The 18,476-nt window shown below is 41.0% G+C and overlaps 1 protein-coding gene across 1 annotated transcript in view; it reads left to right on the top strand.

The window, feature by feature from the left end:
* The window catches only part of CPVL (carboxypeptidase vitellogenic like), a 127,459-nt gene extending 121,091 nt beyond the window's left edge, over nt 1–6,368 (top strand). Inside the window, exon 13 of the mRNA XM_070368794.1 lies at nt 6,150–6,368. Coding sequence (XP_070224895.1) covers nt 6,150–6,254 — 105 coding nt within the window. The 3' untranslated portion in view covers nt 6,255–6,368. The remainder of the gene's footprint in view (nt 1–6,149) is intronic.
* The last annotated feature ends 12,108 nt before the right edge of the window (nt 6,369–18,476 follow it).

Raw genomic sequence — 18,476 nt, 5'->3', positions numbered from 1 at the left:
CTATAAAAATTCAGATAATGATAGTATGATGACCTTTGGTTGAGTGCTTATTATTTGCCTATATGCTACGTGGTACGCGCTTAATATGCATCTGTGAACTGAGTGCCATGGGATATTTTATATGCATTGTTTCTCTGAATTTTCACAGAAAGTTTACTTTTGTTAGGGTGACTAACCAACCATTCAGTCATTTCACTAAATGACTAAATTCAGTCATTTCACTAGTCATTTCACTGGATTTCAGCATTAGCACTAAAGGTTCTATGCTCCTAATAACTTCTCAGTCCTAGGTAAACTGAGACAACTGGTCACCTTAATTCCTATCTCCATTTTACAGATGGGAAAATAAGAATAGTTAAGTCATTGTGCCCAAGTCACAGAGCTAGGCTCAAACCTAGATCTGCTGACTCATGATTCTATGACATTAAGTTTTTATTGTTGTTCTTAATGGTGGCTTTGGTTTGGCACATGCTATTAATGTGTCATAATGAAAAGTGGAAATCCTAAATTATGATTTTGTTTCAAGTGATTAAGTTAGATGGTGAACCTGGAGAGCACCTTGGAACTGTAAGGTAGCACCAGTTATGTATTGACTACTCTAGAAATGATGCTGCTGCTGTGGCTACATTTAGGTCAGCTAAAGCACCTTTTTGGGAGAAGGCAATGGCACCCCACTCCAGTACTCTTGCCTGGAAAATCCCATGGACGGAGGAGCCTGGTAGGCTGCAGTCCATGGGGTCGCTAAGAGTCTGATACGACTGTGCGCCTTCACTTTCACTTTTCACTTTCATGCATTGGGGGAGGAACTGGCAACCCACTCCAGTGTTCTTGCCTGGAGAATCCCAGGGACGGCGGGGCCTGGTGGGCTGCCGTCTATGGGGTCGCACAGAGTCGGACACGACTGAAGCGACTTAGCAGCAGCAGCAAAGCACCTTTTTGCCCCAATAATCATTTGCTATGGTAGAAGTTACAGTGGTGAATGTGAAGGAGTCTTCCCAGAGTGTTGTGGAAGCAACACTGAGCCTTGATCTTCGCTTTTTTTCTTTTATTGAAAGTGATTTGCCTCACTCTTTTGTTATGAGGTGGCTGCTAACAAGCTTTGGCTTATTTTTTATTCTTATTCCCAAGTATCTTTTCTTTTTAGTATACATTTTATTTGAATGCCTATTTATTTAATTTATACTCAGGGTTCATGTTTGAAAGTGAAAAGGTAAGCATTTGTAACGGTGGAATGGAATAAAAATAATAAAAGAACTTTAATGTAAGTCAAAAACAAACAAGATGATCTTGAGTGTCTCTATCAATCTGTAGTAGAAAACAAGAACTAGAAATCTGTCTCTTTAAAATAAATAAATAAATAAATAAATTTAAAAAAATAATAATTCTCTGTATAACTTGAGCTTACTGAATCCTTAATTTTAAGGTATTTATTAGAATAAATTCCTTTAAAATGAAAAAAAATGATGAAGTGCTGATGAGAAATGGCAGAAGGACTTTGTGGCTGTGGATGAAATCTTAAATTTTGATTTTTGGAACCGATTGGGAGAAGGTAGGTAAGACTTAAATCAAGACACCCAAGCTCCAGCCTGACACTGTCACTCACAAGCTGTATGGCCTGAAGTCAGGCACCAGAACCTCCTCTGTGAATTGGAGGAGGAGAAGGAAACTAATCTGGATGAACTCTCAGATTCTCACGCTCTACTGCATGAAGTGGTGAGGGTGATGTTAGCCACTTGCCTCATGGTGATGTCAGGAAGATGTGTTCTAAAGCCAGGGTTGGCCAGCTTTGCCTCTCTGCCTGTTTTTCTATGGCACACAAGCCAAATTTGGTTTTTATATCTTTTAATGTTTGAAAAAAAAAGAATATGGTTTTTGTTTCACATAACAGTTGTATGAAGTTCTAATTTCAGTGTCCGTAAATAAAGTTTTATTGGCACACAGCCACAGTCATCCAAAAAAAAAAAAAAAAAAGAAATCTGTCCTTTTTCACCTGCCTCCTGACCTGCTTTGGCCGTGTGCCTCTTGGTTAATAACATCACTTCTTGCAAAGCTGCATGTTTCAGAAGCCTGGAATGGGAAGGATGTTCATATGTTGGGGAGCAGGGGGAGGGTTTTTCACTTAACTTTATACCTGATTAATCACTAACTTTTCAGGTTCAACCCCAACATCCCTCTTCTCTTGCCTTCTTAGCATCTCTCCTTTACATCATTTCTCACCTGAACAGCTAGTCTCCTAACTTGCCTCCTTGCCCCAGTATCATTTCCTTCAAACCAGCCCCCTCAGTGGCTATGAAGTCATCTTCCTTTAATGCAGATCTGAGCATATCACTATTCTGCTTAAAACTCTCAAAGATATCCCCAGAATAGGCAACAAAACCATAGAAACAAAAAGTAGGTTAGTGATTGTCAGAGACTGGCAGGGAGACAGGAATGGAAACTGATTGCTAATGGGTACAGGTTTCCTTTGCAGTGATGAAAATATCTGCAACTGGATAGTGGCGATGGTTGCTTAACACTGTGAATATATTAAACGCTACTGAATTGTCCACAGTAAAATGGTTAGAATGATAGTTTTATGTTATGTGTATTTTAACACACACACACAAATCCTGTATGAAAAGGTCGGTGGATCCCAGCAGCATGTCATATAGGGTTTACCTGTTCAACTGTTCCTTCTGCTTTCCTTCTAATTCTTCATAACTGGAACTCCTTTCAGATTATTGCATGTGCAATGCAGTTTCATGCCCCACTGTTTCTGAACTCAGTTTCCTGTCTTTACTGCATCTCTTTCCCACTTCCCACTCACCATTGTCTGTCCAGTGATCTGCTCCTCCTTGACCCCCCTTGAAGTCTCCCATGACATCTGTGTCAACACACCCATTGTGAATTTCCCCTTATATTTCATCTCAAAAGGCACAACTGAGAAATCTTTATTGCCAGGTCCATGTTTCTAGTTCCATGGAGAATCATATTCTTTTCTAAAACATAAAGTGGAATGAAGCTTTAAAGTGTTTGTATAACCCTTTTAAAATTCATGACATCTGGAACACATGAGTTTAGCAGTTTCAGTTCTAATGTGAAAGCACCCAAAATATCCAGTTTCTGGTGATGAGACCATTTCTATCCAGGGAGCCTCAAGATTAGTCTGGTCACATTTAAATATATAATCATGGCCCTGTCACATTTTTTTACACACCTCTAAAAACTCTGGAGTGGTTTGTGTCCTTGATTTGTGAGTGGTGAGTGGCTTGGCTATTACAACAGAGTGGTTTATTTTTTCAGTACTCATAAATTCATTTTTGAGGTTAACTTCAGGAAAATGCTATAGGGAATCTGCTAGAGAACATACTTTGAGAATTTTGTGGCATGTGAAAAAGACTTTGTTCTTAAATGAGCTTTTCTTTCCAATCTTAATGACACCATTTATGATGTCATTTGGTCATTACGAATGGCAGCTCAGAATTGGATCAAGGATCAGGCAAGTCATTGAGAATAAGAATTGTAACACCTAACCCCTGTCATCTCTTCTTCACCACTTGATTATCATGGATGTAGAAGGGTGTGTGTGTGTGTGTGTGTGTGTGTGTGTGTTTGTGTGTGTATAAACACCAGGAGAGCAGATGATTAGAAAAAAATACACTAAGGTGAGGTCATTAGTAGATGTTACATAAATTTTTCTTTGTGTTTTCCCTTGATGTAAAAACAGAACAACCTGTCACAAAATAGGAAGTTCTTTAAATAGAGGTCCTCAAAGAGTAGTCTTTGGACCAACAGCACCAGAATTACTTTGCAATTGTTAGAAGTGCAAATTCTTAGACCCTGGCTGGGACCTTCAGAACTGGGAGGTCTAGGGGTGAGAACCTAGCAATTTACTTTAACAAGCTCGGGTATTTTTATTCCCCTTTAGGTTTGAGAACGACTGTTTTAAACAACTCCCTTAAACCAAGATTTTTATGCTAATGTAGGAACACGATGTTCTAGGTTAGTTATGTTGGTTACATGAATTTTGATCTTACATTTTGAATAGAGATAATTACTCAAAGAATAATTACAACAGCTAATATTTCTCAAGAACCATCCCCGGCCAGGTACTGTGCTGTGTTCCATGGATATCATTCCTTTAATTCCTTATACAACTATCCCAGGACATAATATTTCATTCCCCGTTGTACCGCTAAGAAAACTGAAACACAGAGATGTTAAGTTGCTTACCCAAGGTCATATAGTTTGCTGCGCCTCTGGTCACGCTCCTGTGCTCCGACTCCCAAGCCCAGGCCGTGAAGCACTGTGCTAGCCCTCCATTAGCAGTAGCCCTGGTCGGGGAGGGAGGCAGGATGACCTTTAGCTCTTGAGTATTCAGTTTCTTACTGTTCTGGACGATTGCTGCCAAACTCATTTCCAGCTGAAGCAGCTGGGTTTTGTCATAAACACGACTTCATTAAGTGTCCTCAGCTGAGCTGAAGTTGCATGAAAATCGCTCATCTGATTCCTGCCAAGGCTGGAGGACTGGATGGGAAGCCACAGGAGGAGAATTCTAGCCTGGGGTCGTGGAGGGCAGCAGAAGTCTTCCTCCAGGGTCACGTGCATGGGCTCCTGTCACAGATGTGTTCACTTTTGATCTGTGACAAAGACGGGGACATGCTGGGTTTCCAAATGCAAGCTGAAACACAAATGTAGATGGGTGTTGCTGTCATAGCAGCAAGGTACAGCTGACCGCTGGTGGAGGGTAGCATGAAGCAGTTGTCTCCAAAGGCCAATGAAGGGTAAGTCCGATCTCATAGTCCTTGCTGCTGCTGCTGCTAAGTCGCTTCAGTCGTGTCCGACTCTGTGTGACCCCATAGACAGCAGACCACTAGGCTCCTCCATCCCTGGGATTCTCCAGACAAGAACACTGGAGTGGGTTGCCATTTCTTTCTCCCTCATAGTCCTTAAATATCTCAAAAGTATGTGGAGAGGTGGGTGAAACGTTCTGTGACCAAGCCGTAAAGTTCCCTTCACAGTAAGAAATTATTGTGAAAGTACTGGAATTTGATTTAAAATACTAGTGTTTACGCCAGAAGCCAGGGTTCTAGCTACTTCCCCCGCTTAACAATTGTATGACCTGGTTGTTGTTGTTGAGTCACTCGCTAAGTCATGTCTGACTCTGTGACTCCATTGTAGCCTGCCAGGCTCCTCTGTCCATGGGATTCTCCAGGCAAGAATACTGGAGTGGGTTGCCATTTCCTTCTCCAGGGGATCTTCCCGACCCAGGGATCAACCCGGCATCTCCTGCATTGCAGGCAGATTCTTTACTGTCTGAGCCACTAGGGAAGCCACCAGAGAATCCCATTGTATGTCAATTTTACACAAAATTTGGGGAGTATACTGACATCCCCATCTTACTTTGAAATGTGTCAAAAAGATAAGATGGATTAATAGATGGGCAGTGAGATGCAGCTGTAAGAAAATGAGTAAAGTGTTAATGAGAGTATCTAAATGGTGTGTATATGAAATTCTTTCAAATCTGCTATATGTTTGAAAATGTTTCATAATAAAATCTTGGAAAAAATAGAATGTTCTAATTTTTTGCTGCTCAAAAAAATTTTAGGCCTTTTAAAATTTCAGATGTCAAGGAGTTCTCTTTTGTTGTTTTAATTTTTTTGAGACTCAAAATATCTCCTTTATTACTGGTAAAGACTAAGGTAGAAGGTGTAGTTAAGGTAAAAGGTGTAGCTTAGTGTGAAGGCCAATGGACGAGCTTACTGAACGGTAGAATTAGGTACATTTCTCTACCTGGTTGCAACCAGAGCTGGTCTGGGGTAGGTCTCCCAATCTCAGGGCCCTAACAAGGTAAGAGTTACAGCACAGCATGGAGAAGCAGACAGCTCCCTCCTAAGAAGAGACAAGGAAGGATTTTCCAGTTTCATACACATGAAAGATGGATACAATTTGGTGTAAAATCAAATAACTACACAATTTTAAAACTTTCTTACCTTAAGGTACCTATTTATTAATGCTGTCAAAAGCAGACAATCAGCATATCCAAAAGCATGAACTGATTCACTATGTTCTTTATTTCATGTAAGCTTTAAGAACATTTTAATCCAAATTAAAAGTTTCCATGTATTTAGAATATCCAGTTTTCTAAATTTCAGTTTTTCTTCTTTAAGGTAATTGTTCGAGGTGGAGGCCACATTTTGCCCTATGACCAGCCTCTGCGATCTTTTGACATGATTAATCGATTCATTTTTGGAAGAGGATGGGATCCTTATTGATGGATAAGCTGCTTTCCTAAAGGAGACCATCATGGCTTTTAATCTTTGAAAAGAAAATTTTCAAGATAGAAAATGTTACATAAATAAGAAAATTATCTTTTTAAAACTGCAAAATGTTCCTCATCAATAAAAATTATCCTTAAAACAAATGAGGCTCTGTTTCGGGGGAGAGATGGTTCATTACAAAATTAACTGTAAGAAAATGTTGTGCATGAGTGAGAATTACATCATTTATCTTAACGGGTACAAAGAATGGATTCTGAGACACCAATTCAGATAGAAATGGATAAATAAATGGGATGTTGGGGCCTTGAATAAGAATTTTAAATTCCTTCTCTAATGATGTGAAAAGTGCAATAAATGAATACAGTTGTAACCATCTTGTTCTGTAAATAACAGAAAAGTTTATCATACCATGTATCTGAAGGTGTTGCATAAATATTAGATAAGGACATCTGAATTATCATTCCAAATGAATAGATGAACTTATAATAGTGGTGAGGAAGAGACTTCAGAATGTAGAAAGTCTTAGCAAGAAAGGTGGCTTGCAATTCTTTGAACTAAAAATCTTATATGTAAAAGAAATAATGTATCTGTATCTACTTATTGATGATAAGCAGAGAATCTTATTCAGAGAACATACTAAATCTTTGCCTATTCTTTCTTTGTTCTCTTTCTTTTTTTTTTTTAGTTCATAGGTTTAAGTATGCACATTTATCAAACAGCCTGCAGGCCATATTAGTTATGAGCTGTTTTTACTTTGAGTTTTAAATTCTGTGCTTCTTTAGCCAAATAAAGAATAACATAATTTTGTATAATTGTTGGAATATAAAAAAAATGAGATCCTCTTGCATCAAAATACATTTATAAATATGCATACGTTAGTAACTTTCCAACTAAAATACCACATCTCGGCACATCTTTCCTATTTATGCATTTATACATCACATGCTCACATCTCTAATTCCACAGCACATTTGCCTTTTTCCACATCATTTCCCCCTCTATTACCCATCTATGAATTGGCTCACTAGGGAACTTAAATTTTAAAAAGTCAAAGCCTGTTCTCGCTGCAAATATTTTATTGAGTTCTTTTAATATCTCATTTCATTCAGGATTGAGATTTTCCTTTTTTAAATATACATGTTGTTCATTGTGCCCAAATACAATAAGACCTCAAATGGAACATTCTCATCAAAAGCAAATTTTTATTATTGCAGAGAATAATCTGGAGGAAGTGTGCACAAAGTTTTGCATATAGCGCCACCAGCAAGTTAAAGTCGTTGCATTTGGTCCCAATAACATGTGATGGAAAGGGCAACAACTGGGTATGAGAGACCTAGAATCTCGTTCCAGGTGTATTACACGTGCAATGGATGTTTTGGATAAGTTACCTCACTATACTAGCCTCCCAAAGTCTCAAAGAAAGTAGCCAGAAGAGATTTCTGAGGTTCCTCCCAGCTCAGGTATCATTGTCAAAGTGACTATTTCACCAAGGAAGCCTCATTATTAGTGGGTTCCATATTTGCATCACCTACTAATTAAAATGGATCTGAATCCTCAAATCAATACTTGCTCACTTTGTGGTCATGCATGAGTATGTGCAGAGTGATGAAAAATTTGAGTTACCCAATCTGCACATTCTCAGCGGAGGGCAAATGAGGCGACACAGCCTTCTTGTTTCAGCTCTCCTGATGTAAACACATGTTCTTTTGGCAGTCTATCCAGTGCCACATTTTCTGCATCTTTGTGCTTTTTTTGTTGGTGATTTTGCTATTTAAAAGGGCTCCCATGCATAGTGCTGAAGTGCCGTCTAGTGTTCTTGAGCACAAAGAAGGCTATGATGTGCCTTATGGAGAAAAGTGTGAGTTAGATTTTGTTTAGGCATGTGTTGTATGCTGTTGGCCATGAATTTAATATTATTTCAGCAACAATATATGTTAATAAGGCTTCTTTAACACACATAAAACAAGGTTACCTAATGTTTGGTTGACCCAAATGTTGTGATCAGAATCTAGTAAGAAACAAATCCTGCATTTCCTTGGAAGAGGTGTTTCAGAACTAATTCAGTGTTTAGGGAGACGTTCTAGAAAATACCTACAGTGAACAGAGAGAATGGACTGTTTTTATGGAACACTTAAGAGTAGGGATCAACACAAAATCATTGCTTAATAAATGGAAGTGGCCAGACATTGTCATTTTGACCATCTACCTGCCCCAGGCACTGGGACTGGGCCAGTGGGGACTGCTGAGAACAACTTGCCAGACCTTCCCAGAACAACCCTAGTGAAGTCCCTTGAGGATGCAGTGCTGTGGAGACTGAGTCTGGGAGGTATTTTCATTAAAAGAAGGAAGGGAGGACTTCCCTGGTGGTCCAGTGGTTAGGAATCCATGCTTCTATTGCAGCAGGTACAAGTTCCATCTTTAGGTCAGGAACTAAGATCCCACATGCCATGTGGTGTGGCAAAAAAGAAAGAAGGAAGAGAGGGAGAGTTCACAGACTAAAGAGCAAAATAAAGCTTTTTTGAATTTAATAGGAGAGAGTCCTTTGTGGAGAGAATCTCCAAGTGGGGTACACATCCTCCATGGGATACATCAATTCATTAAGGTGCCCTCCCTTAGTCCAGAAAGAGGCAGGCAGAGGGTCTCACATGACTGCGGTTACTGCAAGCAGACGACTCACAGAAAGAGAAGGAGTTGCGGTCAGGACAGGTGAGGCGTCTTCTCACGCTTCTGGGTCCAGCGCACTGCCAGTGATTGCCTGCAGGATGTTTACATGCCAAAGTTCACATGCCTGTGGGTGTTATCAATGTGGTTCACTTCATAAAAACAAAGTCTTCAAGCAGGAGGATCTTTATAACTCTTCACCATGCGATGGGGAGTGGCCACATTCTCACAAGCTGTCTCAGGGCAGTGTATTTAAAGAAACTGTAGAACTAACCTGAGAGTGGGTCCAGCATTCTTTCTTTCTTTCACAAAAAGACCACAGAGTTGCAGATGATCAAGTGGCTATTGTTAACATGTCATCTAAGTGAAAGTCGCTCAGTTGTGTCCGACTCTTCACGACCCCATGGACTACACAGTCCATGAAATTCTCCAGGCCAGAATACTGGAGTGGGTAGCCTTTCCCTTCTCCGAGGGATCTTCTCAACCCAGGAATCGAACCCAGGTCTCCTGCATTGCAGGCAGATTCTTTACCAGCTGAGCCACAAAGGAAGCCCAAGAATACTGGAGTGGGTAGCTTTTCCCTTCTCTAGGGGATCTTCCAGACTGAGGAATCGAACACAGGTCTCCTGCATTGCAGGCAGATTCTTTACCAACTGACCTATCAAGGAAGCCCCAATATCTCATTTAGCAGATTTTTTTTTTAAGTAAAGTATTAATAGTATGCCCTAAGTAGAAGTGATACCTTAACACTTAGTTAGAAAGTAATTTCTTTCCAAAAGAAATTTAATCTATTGCAAGAGCATTTTGAAAACAGATGTTTGGAAATATTCCCATTTACTCTGTGTATTACCAAAAAAAAAAAAAAAAAAAGCCCTTAACTCAGGAAAAATTTCAACAAATGTCTTTACATAAAAGATGGTATTGAAAAATGCATGTTGGGAGTTAATAAAGCTTATCTAATGAGGTATTATTTCCATTTGGATCTACATCTCTGTAATGTGTCCTTTTTAGCTCCGATGGACTTGGAAACCAAGTATCAAAATATACCGCACATATAACCAGACAGTTGAATGTTATCTTACAAAAGGATCACCCAAGATTTTCAGACATGACAAAGCATATTCAACACATTGATCCTATTAAAAATACTACTAGTAATTTTTAGAAAGCACAAATATTTTGTACTAATCAAATACAATTTATAAAAATTAAGTATTTAAATTTTCATCCTTTATCATTTTATTTTCTATTTTAATTAATATTTCATAATATAAATGTTACTAGTAATTAGTAAATTAATATTTCATAATATAAATGTTACTAGTGACATGGTTATACTTTATAAATGAGTGAATAATTACATATTTTTTGTGTGCCTTAGGAAATTTTTTAATGATAGGGGTGACAAAGCATAAAGGTTTGGAGAACACTGAGAGGACAGAAAAAGTCTAAATTTAACAGTGGCATTAAACTATGCACTGACTTTGTTAAATAAAAAAAAAAGTAGTAATATAGTATGTTTCATTTACAAGAAAGGGAGAAAGAAGGGAGAAAGGAAGAAAGGGAAATAAAATCAAACAAATAAATATGGGAGGGAGGGAGAGAGATACACACACACAGATTTTTAAAGGAATCGAGAGCACCTTCGGCTTCCCTGGTGACAAGAAGTGACTGTCTTGGCTCAGAGTCGTCAAGAACCCACCTGCCAATGCAGGAGATGTGGGTTCGATCCCTGGGTCATGAAGATCCCCTGGAGAAGAAATGGCTACCCACTTCAGTATTCTTGCCTGGGAAATCCTATGGACAGAGGAGCCTGGCGGGCTAGAGTCCATGCGGTCACAGAGTCAGACATGACTTCGGGACTAAACAACGACAAGGGAAAGATAAATAAGAAACAAGGAAGGACTATGTGTTGCTGGGCATGGGTGGGAGGGAGACAATTTTTTAAGTATATTTTTATTTTTATACCATTTTGTGCTTATGTTACTTATGTAAATATTAAGAAGCTGGCCCCAGCAATCTCAGAGAAATAACTTCTTTCTTTGTTAGCAGAACCCAGAGGATAGCCCCTGTGGACTAAACCTGCTCAGCAGAAAGCCAGAGGGAGTGTTGGGGTTCCCTGGGCAGCCTGATGGTAGAGAGGAAATGGTGCCAAAAATTCAAGAAAAGGAGGGGGGCTCAAGGCTGGCCACATGTTGGCTGAGATCAGAGAAATTTAGAAGTCTGCAGAATCTTTAACTAGAAGCAATGTTAGCCCTGCCCTCCCCACTCCCACTACACAGAAAGTATGGGAGGTTTGCTTAGTGCTATAGTTGCATTGTGCTGGTGGGTTGGGGTGGGGAGTGAGTTGAGTTGATCTTTGAGTTGCAAACATAAACAGGCAGAAAAGCACTTCTGTTGAAAAGGAGTCTATTGGGAGGCCCCTAAGTAGATCTGGAAGGCCTAGCCTCAACCTCTGACATTGTTACCACATGGTGAAATAAGCCTGCCCTGGAGGTTCACTTCAGCTGTAGATACCCAGTTCTGCGAAATCAGAAGTAACAATAACAGCTACCCTTTTTAAGCCTCTAACATGTACTGGATGTTCACCAAGACATCATCAGGTAGATGGTTTTCCCATTTCACAGAGGAGGTCACGGAACTTCATTATTACAAAGAGACCTGCCTGAGTTCCTACAGCCAATGGCAGAGCCAGTCCAGATTCAAACTCAGATGTCTTTCCTTAAACTCCATCCTCTCTCCATGAAGAAGGCACCCTGCCTCCTGATCCTGAAGTTCTTTCTCATCTGATGACATTGATGGGTAAGTATCAGTGGGTGACCCCACTGGGGGCTAGGGTGTATAACCAGCATTAAAAATGTGCTTCATGTTAAACATTACATACACCAGTTATTGGAAACTAGATGCTGTATCTGCTCCACCCAAGAGGAACTAGTTTAAATTTGAATCCTGCTTCTCTGGAAAGCATTAAGAGCTTTCATATAATTACTTATTTGTGTGAAAGTCTTCAGCCATCTTTTCTCATGCTGCAGAAAACATGGCAGATAGGCCAGAAACCAAAGAGAGACCCAGAGACAGACTGCTTGACTTGAGCCTTGATTTGTTTGGGAAAATTTCTGGCATTCCCTTTCTTTCTTCTTGTGAACTTGGACAAGACCTCTTCTCTTACTGCTGATGATATATGGGCCACGGCTGTGTCGATCTTTATGCCATGTAAACTGCCGGTTCTAAGCTCAGAAACCATTTTATCCCTCATGCTGAACCCTTTCAGGGTCACGCTCGTCCATGGGGCTAGCTGCAAAGATGAGTGATAGGGGCCCATTCAGCTCCATCATCACACAGGAAGTTTGTATCTGGGATGAAATACAGCTACCAGTACAGATGTGTTTACTTTTCTTGCATATGGTAATGGTTATTGCTATTATAATTCAGGAGATTTAAAAAACATCCAGAAAACAAACTTGAGAGTGATTGATTCCGCTGCCCCTCAGACACGGAGTCAGGAATTGAGAGCAGTCTGCTGTGATTTATATCCTCTCAACCCCAAGGAAAGACATCTGTTCAATCATTTTAAAGGGGTTTTTGGCAACTTCAGGAGTGTGACATGGGCTCTCTGCATTCCCCTGGGACTCTGCAGTTGAGTAGAAGAGGCCAGGCCTCTGGTTGCTGTTCAAACTGATTTAACAGGAAAATTCATTGCATCCAGCCAGATCTTCTGGGTCAATGTTACTCTTTTTCTTAAATCTTTAATTTGAAAACTGTTCATTGTAAAAGTAAAAAACATCCCTTCACCAACCCTACACTGTACCAGTAGTGACCACTGATAATGCATCCCAGGCTAAGGGAGGGTGGCTATCTTGAACTCAGTATCACCAAGACTGCACCCAATGCAGGAAGACAACTACCTCCCCACTTCAAGAAAAACAAAACAAGATGCTGTTCTTAGAAGAAAGGAAGCTTGAACGCCAGGCAGTCAAGAGCCAAAAAATGTCTGCCATATATAGAAGTCAAAGCTCAACAGAAAGAGTAAAGTCAGCCTCAACATTTTGGCATGCAGTAGGAATGTGTGCCAGAGAAGGCAATGGCACCCCACTCCAGTATTCTTGCCTGGCAAATCCCATGGATGGAGGAGCCTGGTAGGCTGCAGTCCATAAGGTCGCTAAGAGTCAGACACGACTGAGCAACTTCACTTTCACTTTTCACTTCCATGCATTGGAGAGGGAGATGACAACCCACTCTAGTGTTTTTGCCTGGAGAATCCCAGGGACGGAGGAGCTTGGTAGGCTGCCATCTATGGGGTCGCACAGAGTCGGACACGACTGAAGTGACTTAGCTTAGCTTAGGAATGTGTGCATGCTAAGTTGCTTCAGTCATGTCTGATTCTTTGCGACTCTATGGACCACAGCCTGTCAGGCTCCTCTGTCCATGGGATTCTTCAGGCAAGTGCAGTAGGAATACACATTGGTAGTTTTCCTAGTTTCCCAATGAATATTTATAATCAAAATTCACATGTATCTTGTAATTTTTGCTGACACTTAAATTTTTTCTTACATGAATCCAAGGGGAGAAAAGAAGTAAGTGGCCGACAGAATTGAGGAGGGGGAGAGGGAAGCATTGTGTGAAAAGTGAAAGTTGCTCAGCCGTGTCTGACTCTTTGCGACCCCGTGGACTATACAGTGCATGGAATTCTCCAGGTCAGAATACTGGAGTGGGTAGCCTTTCCCTTCTCCAGGGAATCTTCCCAACCCAGGGATCAAATCCAGGTTAGAACCCAGGTTTCCCATGTTGCAGGTGGATTCTTTACCAGCTGAGCCACAGGGGGAAGCTGAAGAATACTGGAGTGGGTAGCCTATCCCTTCTCCAGCAGATCTTCCTGACTCAGTGTGAAGAGCAGAGGAAAATCCAGATACTCATCTCCACATTATGAACAGAACTTCGCCAGGATCCCTGACCCCATTACAGCTGCCATCGTGGCTGCGCTAGGATGTGTCCTACCACACCTCTGGTGACAGGACCTCTTCTGGATGACAAAGATAGAGAGACAATTTTGGCCCACTCCCCTGCCCCTGTAAATGGGGGAGAGCATGGGAAAGGTGGGTGACCACTGCACAATTAAGCACAGCCCCAGATTGCTAAGTACTTTGGTAGAGGAAGGTACAAAGCACTCTGAGAGCAGAGAACAGGAAGTGATGAACATGGAGTGAAGAATTATTCCTGGGGAAGAGGATTTTTCCAAACTGAGGGACAGGAGGAAGGCTGGAGGTCCAAAAGTCAAGAATAGCACTGACCTGGCTTAAAGCATGAGTGTAAGTGTGCTGGGGAAACGTGGGACTCTGAGCACTCCTGCCTTCTTTCCTCTTGTTTTTATTCTCCCACCTCTGTTAGCTCAATTATTTTGTTGCAAAATCTGAATTCTCAAAGGATTGTTCTAATCTTCTGTAATGGAAATAGTAGAAGGGCTGATTCCTGTATTCAACTGATTTGAGTAAACCCCTAACAGCCTGGTTTTCGTTTTTCCACCTTGTCTAGAGTGAGGAAAATATCTAGAAGGCTGTCTCCCTGTAAGTCCATCCATCAAGGGCTTTGGTGACAGATGAAATAACATTTCTTTATGAGAATCCCCATGTGCTATTCAGTAACACATTGGGACAGGCTGTCTTATACCAATTTCCCATCTGCTCTGGGAAGAGAAACATCCTGTAAGGAGGTCATCTTGAGATGGTCCCACGGTGTGACTCACTGGAGGGAAATGCCAAAAGCTTTGGGGCAAAAATAAACAAAAGTGAAAAAATATGTCCATTCTATCAAAAACAAACAAACAAACAAACAAAAAAACCCCCCAAAAAACAGCCGCGAGTGGTGCTGCACTGGCAAATTGAAGCTAATTTTGGGCAGGATGGAGAGTATAGTGGAGAGGGATTTTGTTTAGTAAATTAGATACTGGGTAGTTTGTTGAGGGTTCAATTTCACCAGCATATACTTTTCTGGGTAGGGCTGTGAAGGACAGAGGGAAAGGAATCTCTAATAAGACATGGCTCCCTCAAATGAGCTCCTTCTGCCCCTGAAAAATCTTAACGTCCATTAGCCTAGAGCCTAAGTTCTAAGAGTCTTTAAGAGTTCTAGTTCTAAGGTCTTCAAGAGTTGCAGTTTCTTATGCATTGAGAAATGTAATTCTCTTTTGGCCTCTTAAGTAAATAAATCAAACTCTATGTAGCTTTGCCTCTACATCATATTTTTCCCTTGTTGGGTGGTCAGAGAGTTAAAAAGATGTGCCAGCCCGGGGAGCATGTGATTTTCAAATCCAATTCCAAATTTTCTGGGATTTTCAACTCTTTAGGGAAATTTTTTTTGGTCCCTGGGCTTGAATAGAGTCGATAGTCACATATTTGAGTTGACAGTCACATATTTAATTTAATAATACAAGGACAAGAAAAAATTTCAATAAGCTGGAGATACTATAAACTGGAATTGGGTGGTTTAAAAACACTAGGGCAAATAATTCCCATGGACTTTGTCTTTTGGTGAACACAATACTGATAAGATTAAGAATGCAGACAGATTCCTATTATTATTTCTTACTTCTTCAGTTCAGTTCAGTTGTTCAGTCGTGTCCAACTCTTTGTGACCCCATGAACCGCAGCACACCAGGCCTCCCTGTCCATCACCAACTCTTGGAGTCCACCCAAACCCATGTCCATCGAGTCGATGATGCCATCCAACCATCTCATCCTCTGTCACCCCCTTCTCCTCCTGCCTTCAATCTTTCCCAGCATCAAGGTCTTTTCAAATGAGTCAGCTCTTCGCATCAGGTGGCCAAAGTATTGGAGTTTCAGCTTCAACATCAGTCCTTCCAATGAACACCCAGGACTGATCTCCTTTAGGAAGGACTGGTTGGATCTCCTTGCAGTCCAAGGGACTCTCAAGAGTCTTCTCCAACACCACAAGTCAAAAGCATCAATTCTTTGGCGCTCAGTTTTCTTTATAGTCCAACTCTCACATCCATACACGACCACTGGAAAAACAATAGCCTAGACTAGATGGACCTTTGTTGGCAAAATAATGTCTCTGCTTTTTAATATGCTGTCTAGGTTGGTCATAACTTTCCTTCCAAGGAGTAAGCGTCTTTTAATTTCATGGCTGCAATCACCATTTACAGTGATTTTGGAGCCCAGAAAAATAAAGTCAGCCACTGTTACCCCACCTATTTCCCATGAAGTGATGGGACTGGGTGCCATGATCTTCATTTTCTGAATGTTGAGCTTTAAGCCAACTTTTTAAGTCTGCTCTTTCACTTTCGTCAAGAGGCTCTTTAGTTCTTTTTCACTTTCTGCCATAAGAGTGGTGTCCTCTGCATATCTGAGTTTATTGATATTTCTCCTGGCAATCTTGATTCCAGCTTGTGCTTCCTCCAGCCCAGCATTTCTCATGATGTACTCTGCATATAAGTTAAATAAGCAGGGTGACAATATACAGACTTGATGTACACCTTTCCTGATTTGGAACCAGTCTGTTGTTCCATGTCCAGTTCTAACTGTTGCTTCCTGACCTGCATACAGATTTCTCAAGACGCAGGTCAGGTGGTCTGGTATTCCCATTTCTTTCAGAATTTTCCCAGTTTATTGTGATCCACACAGTCAAAGGCTTTGCATAGTCAATAGCAGAAATGGATGTCTTTTCTGGAACTTTGATCTCTGTTTCTCTGCCTTTTCTAAAACCAGCTTGAACATCAGGAAGTTCACAGTTCACGTATTGCTGAAGCCTGGCTTGTAGAATTTTGAGCATTACTTTACTAGCGTGTGAGATGAGTGCAATTGTGCGGTAGTTTGAGCATTCTTTGGCATTTTCTTTCTTTGGGATTGGAATGAAAACTGACCTTTTCCAGTCCTGTGGCCACTGCTGAGTTTTCCAAATTTGCTGGCATATTGAGTGCAACACTTTCACAGCATCATCTTTCAGGTTTTGAAATAGCTCAACTGGAATTCCATCACCTCCACTAGCTTTGTTCGTAGTGATGCTTTCTAAGGCCCACTTGACTTCACATTCCAGGATGTCTGGCTGTAGGTGAGTGATCACACCATCATGATTATCTGGGTCGTGAAGATCTTTTTTGTACAGTTCTTCTGGGTATTCTTGCCACCTCTTCTTAATATCTTCTGCTTCTGTTAGGTCCATACCATTTCTGTCCTTTATTGAGCCCATCTTTGCATGAAATGTTCCCTTGGTATCTCTAGTTTTCTTGAAGAGATCTCTAGTCTTTCCCATTCTGTTGTTTTCCTCTATTTCTTTGCACTGATCACTGAGGAAGGCTTTCTTATCTCTCCTTGCTATTCTTTGGAATTATGCATTGAAATGGGTATATCTTTCCTTTTCTCCTTTGCTTTTTGCTTCCCTTCTTTTCACAGCCATTTGTAAGGCCTCCTCAGACAGCCATTTTGCTTTTTTGAATTTCTTTTTCTTGGGGATGGTCTTGATTCCTGTCTCCTTACTTCTTACTCCACACAAATCCCTAAATTCCCAACAGAGGTACAATCAAAAAAAAAAAAAAAGACCAGATTTAGAGACATAGAGGTAGCATGCTTGGAAAAGATCACGAAAGGAGGTCAATAGAGATGGGTCCTGAACCACCAGAGGGCAGCATGTGGTGGCCGTCCCAGGGAATGAAATGTATTTTAGGGTCCCCCATTTTCCCCAACAGCTGCCTGGAAACCACAAGTACGGCTGGTCTTCATGATGAGATCTTTATCCCCTTCTGCCGCACACCATCAGTACAGAAAACAACTTGGCCTTAGGACTGGAGGGCAGGTGATGATGGGCTACCCTGAGGACAGGCGTACAGCACGGGGAAAGCAGCACAGAGCTGGGAATGTGGGCAATGAATAGTCGCTACTTGTCCATGTTTACGATGTTGAGGGATTCTGGCATCTTATGAAGTCCCCCAAAAAACAAATTTCCAATGAATGGCATAACAATAGTCTAGCAGAGAGAGTAACTCATTAGAAAAGACCCTGATGCTGGGAAAGATTGAGGGCAGGAGGAGAAGGGGACAACAGAGGATGAGATGGTTGGATGGCATCACTGACTCAGTGGACATGAGTTTGAGCAAGCTCCAGGAGATGGTGAAGGACAGGGAAGCCTGGCATGCTGCAGTCCATGGGGTCATAAAGAATCGGGACACAACTTAGCGAATGAACAACAACAACAACAACAAGGTCTTAAACAAGATATACAATGTGAAAGCTATTTCTCCTCACATCTGCCTGGATAGATTTCATAAAACTACCATAAAAGTATTTTGTATTTACTGGAGAGAAAACTTGACGCTGAATGGATCTGCCCTACTGTTCTTCAGGAATTGACTGTATATTCACCAGAGCATCTGTTACAAATGGTTCCCATGATCAAACTCCAAATGACACACTGAGTGTTTCCCTTATTCTCAGCAAGTGGCCTTGCCTCCTACTCTACTGAGATGATCAAAAGAATCCGACACTGGATCCCTTAATTTTGCTCCTTCACCCCAAAACACTGCTGCAGCATTATTACACATATTCTCTT

This window comes from Bos mutus, chromosome 4 (genome assembly GCF_027580195.1).
Source record: "Bos mutus isolate GX-2022 chromosome 4, NWIPB_WYAK_1.1, whole genome shotgun sequence".
Lineage (NCBI taxonomy): Eukaryota > Metazoa > Chordata > Mammalia > Artiodactyla > Bovidae > Bos > Bos mutus.
Note: the sequence above shows the minus strand (reverse complement) of the source record. Positions and strands in the feature narration are given on the sequence as shown.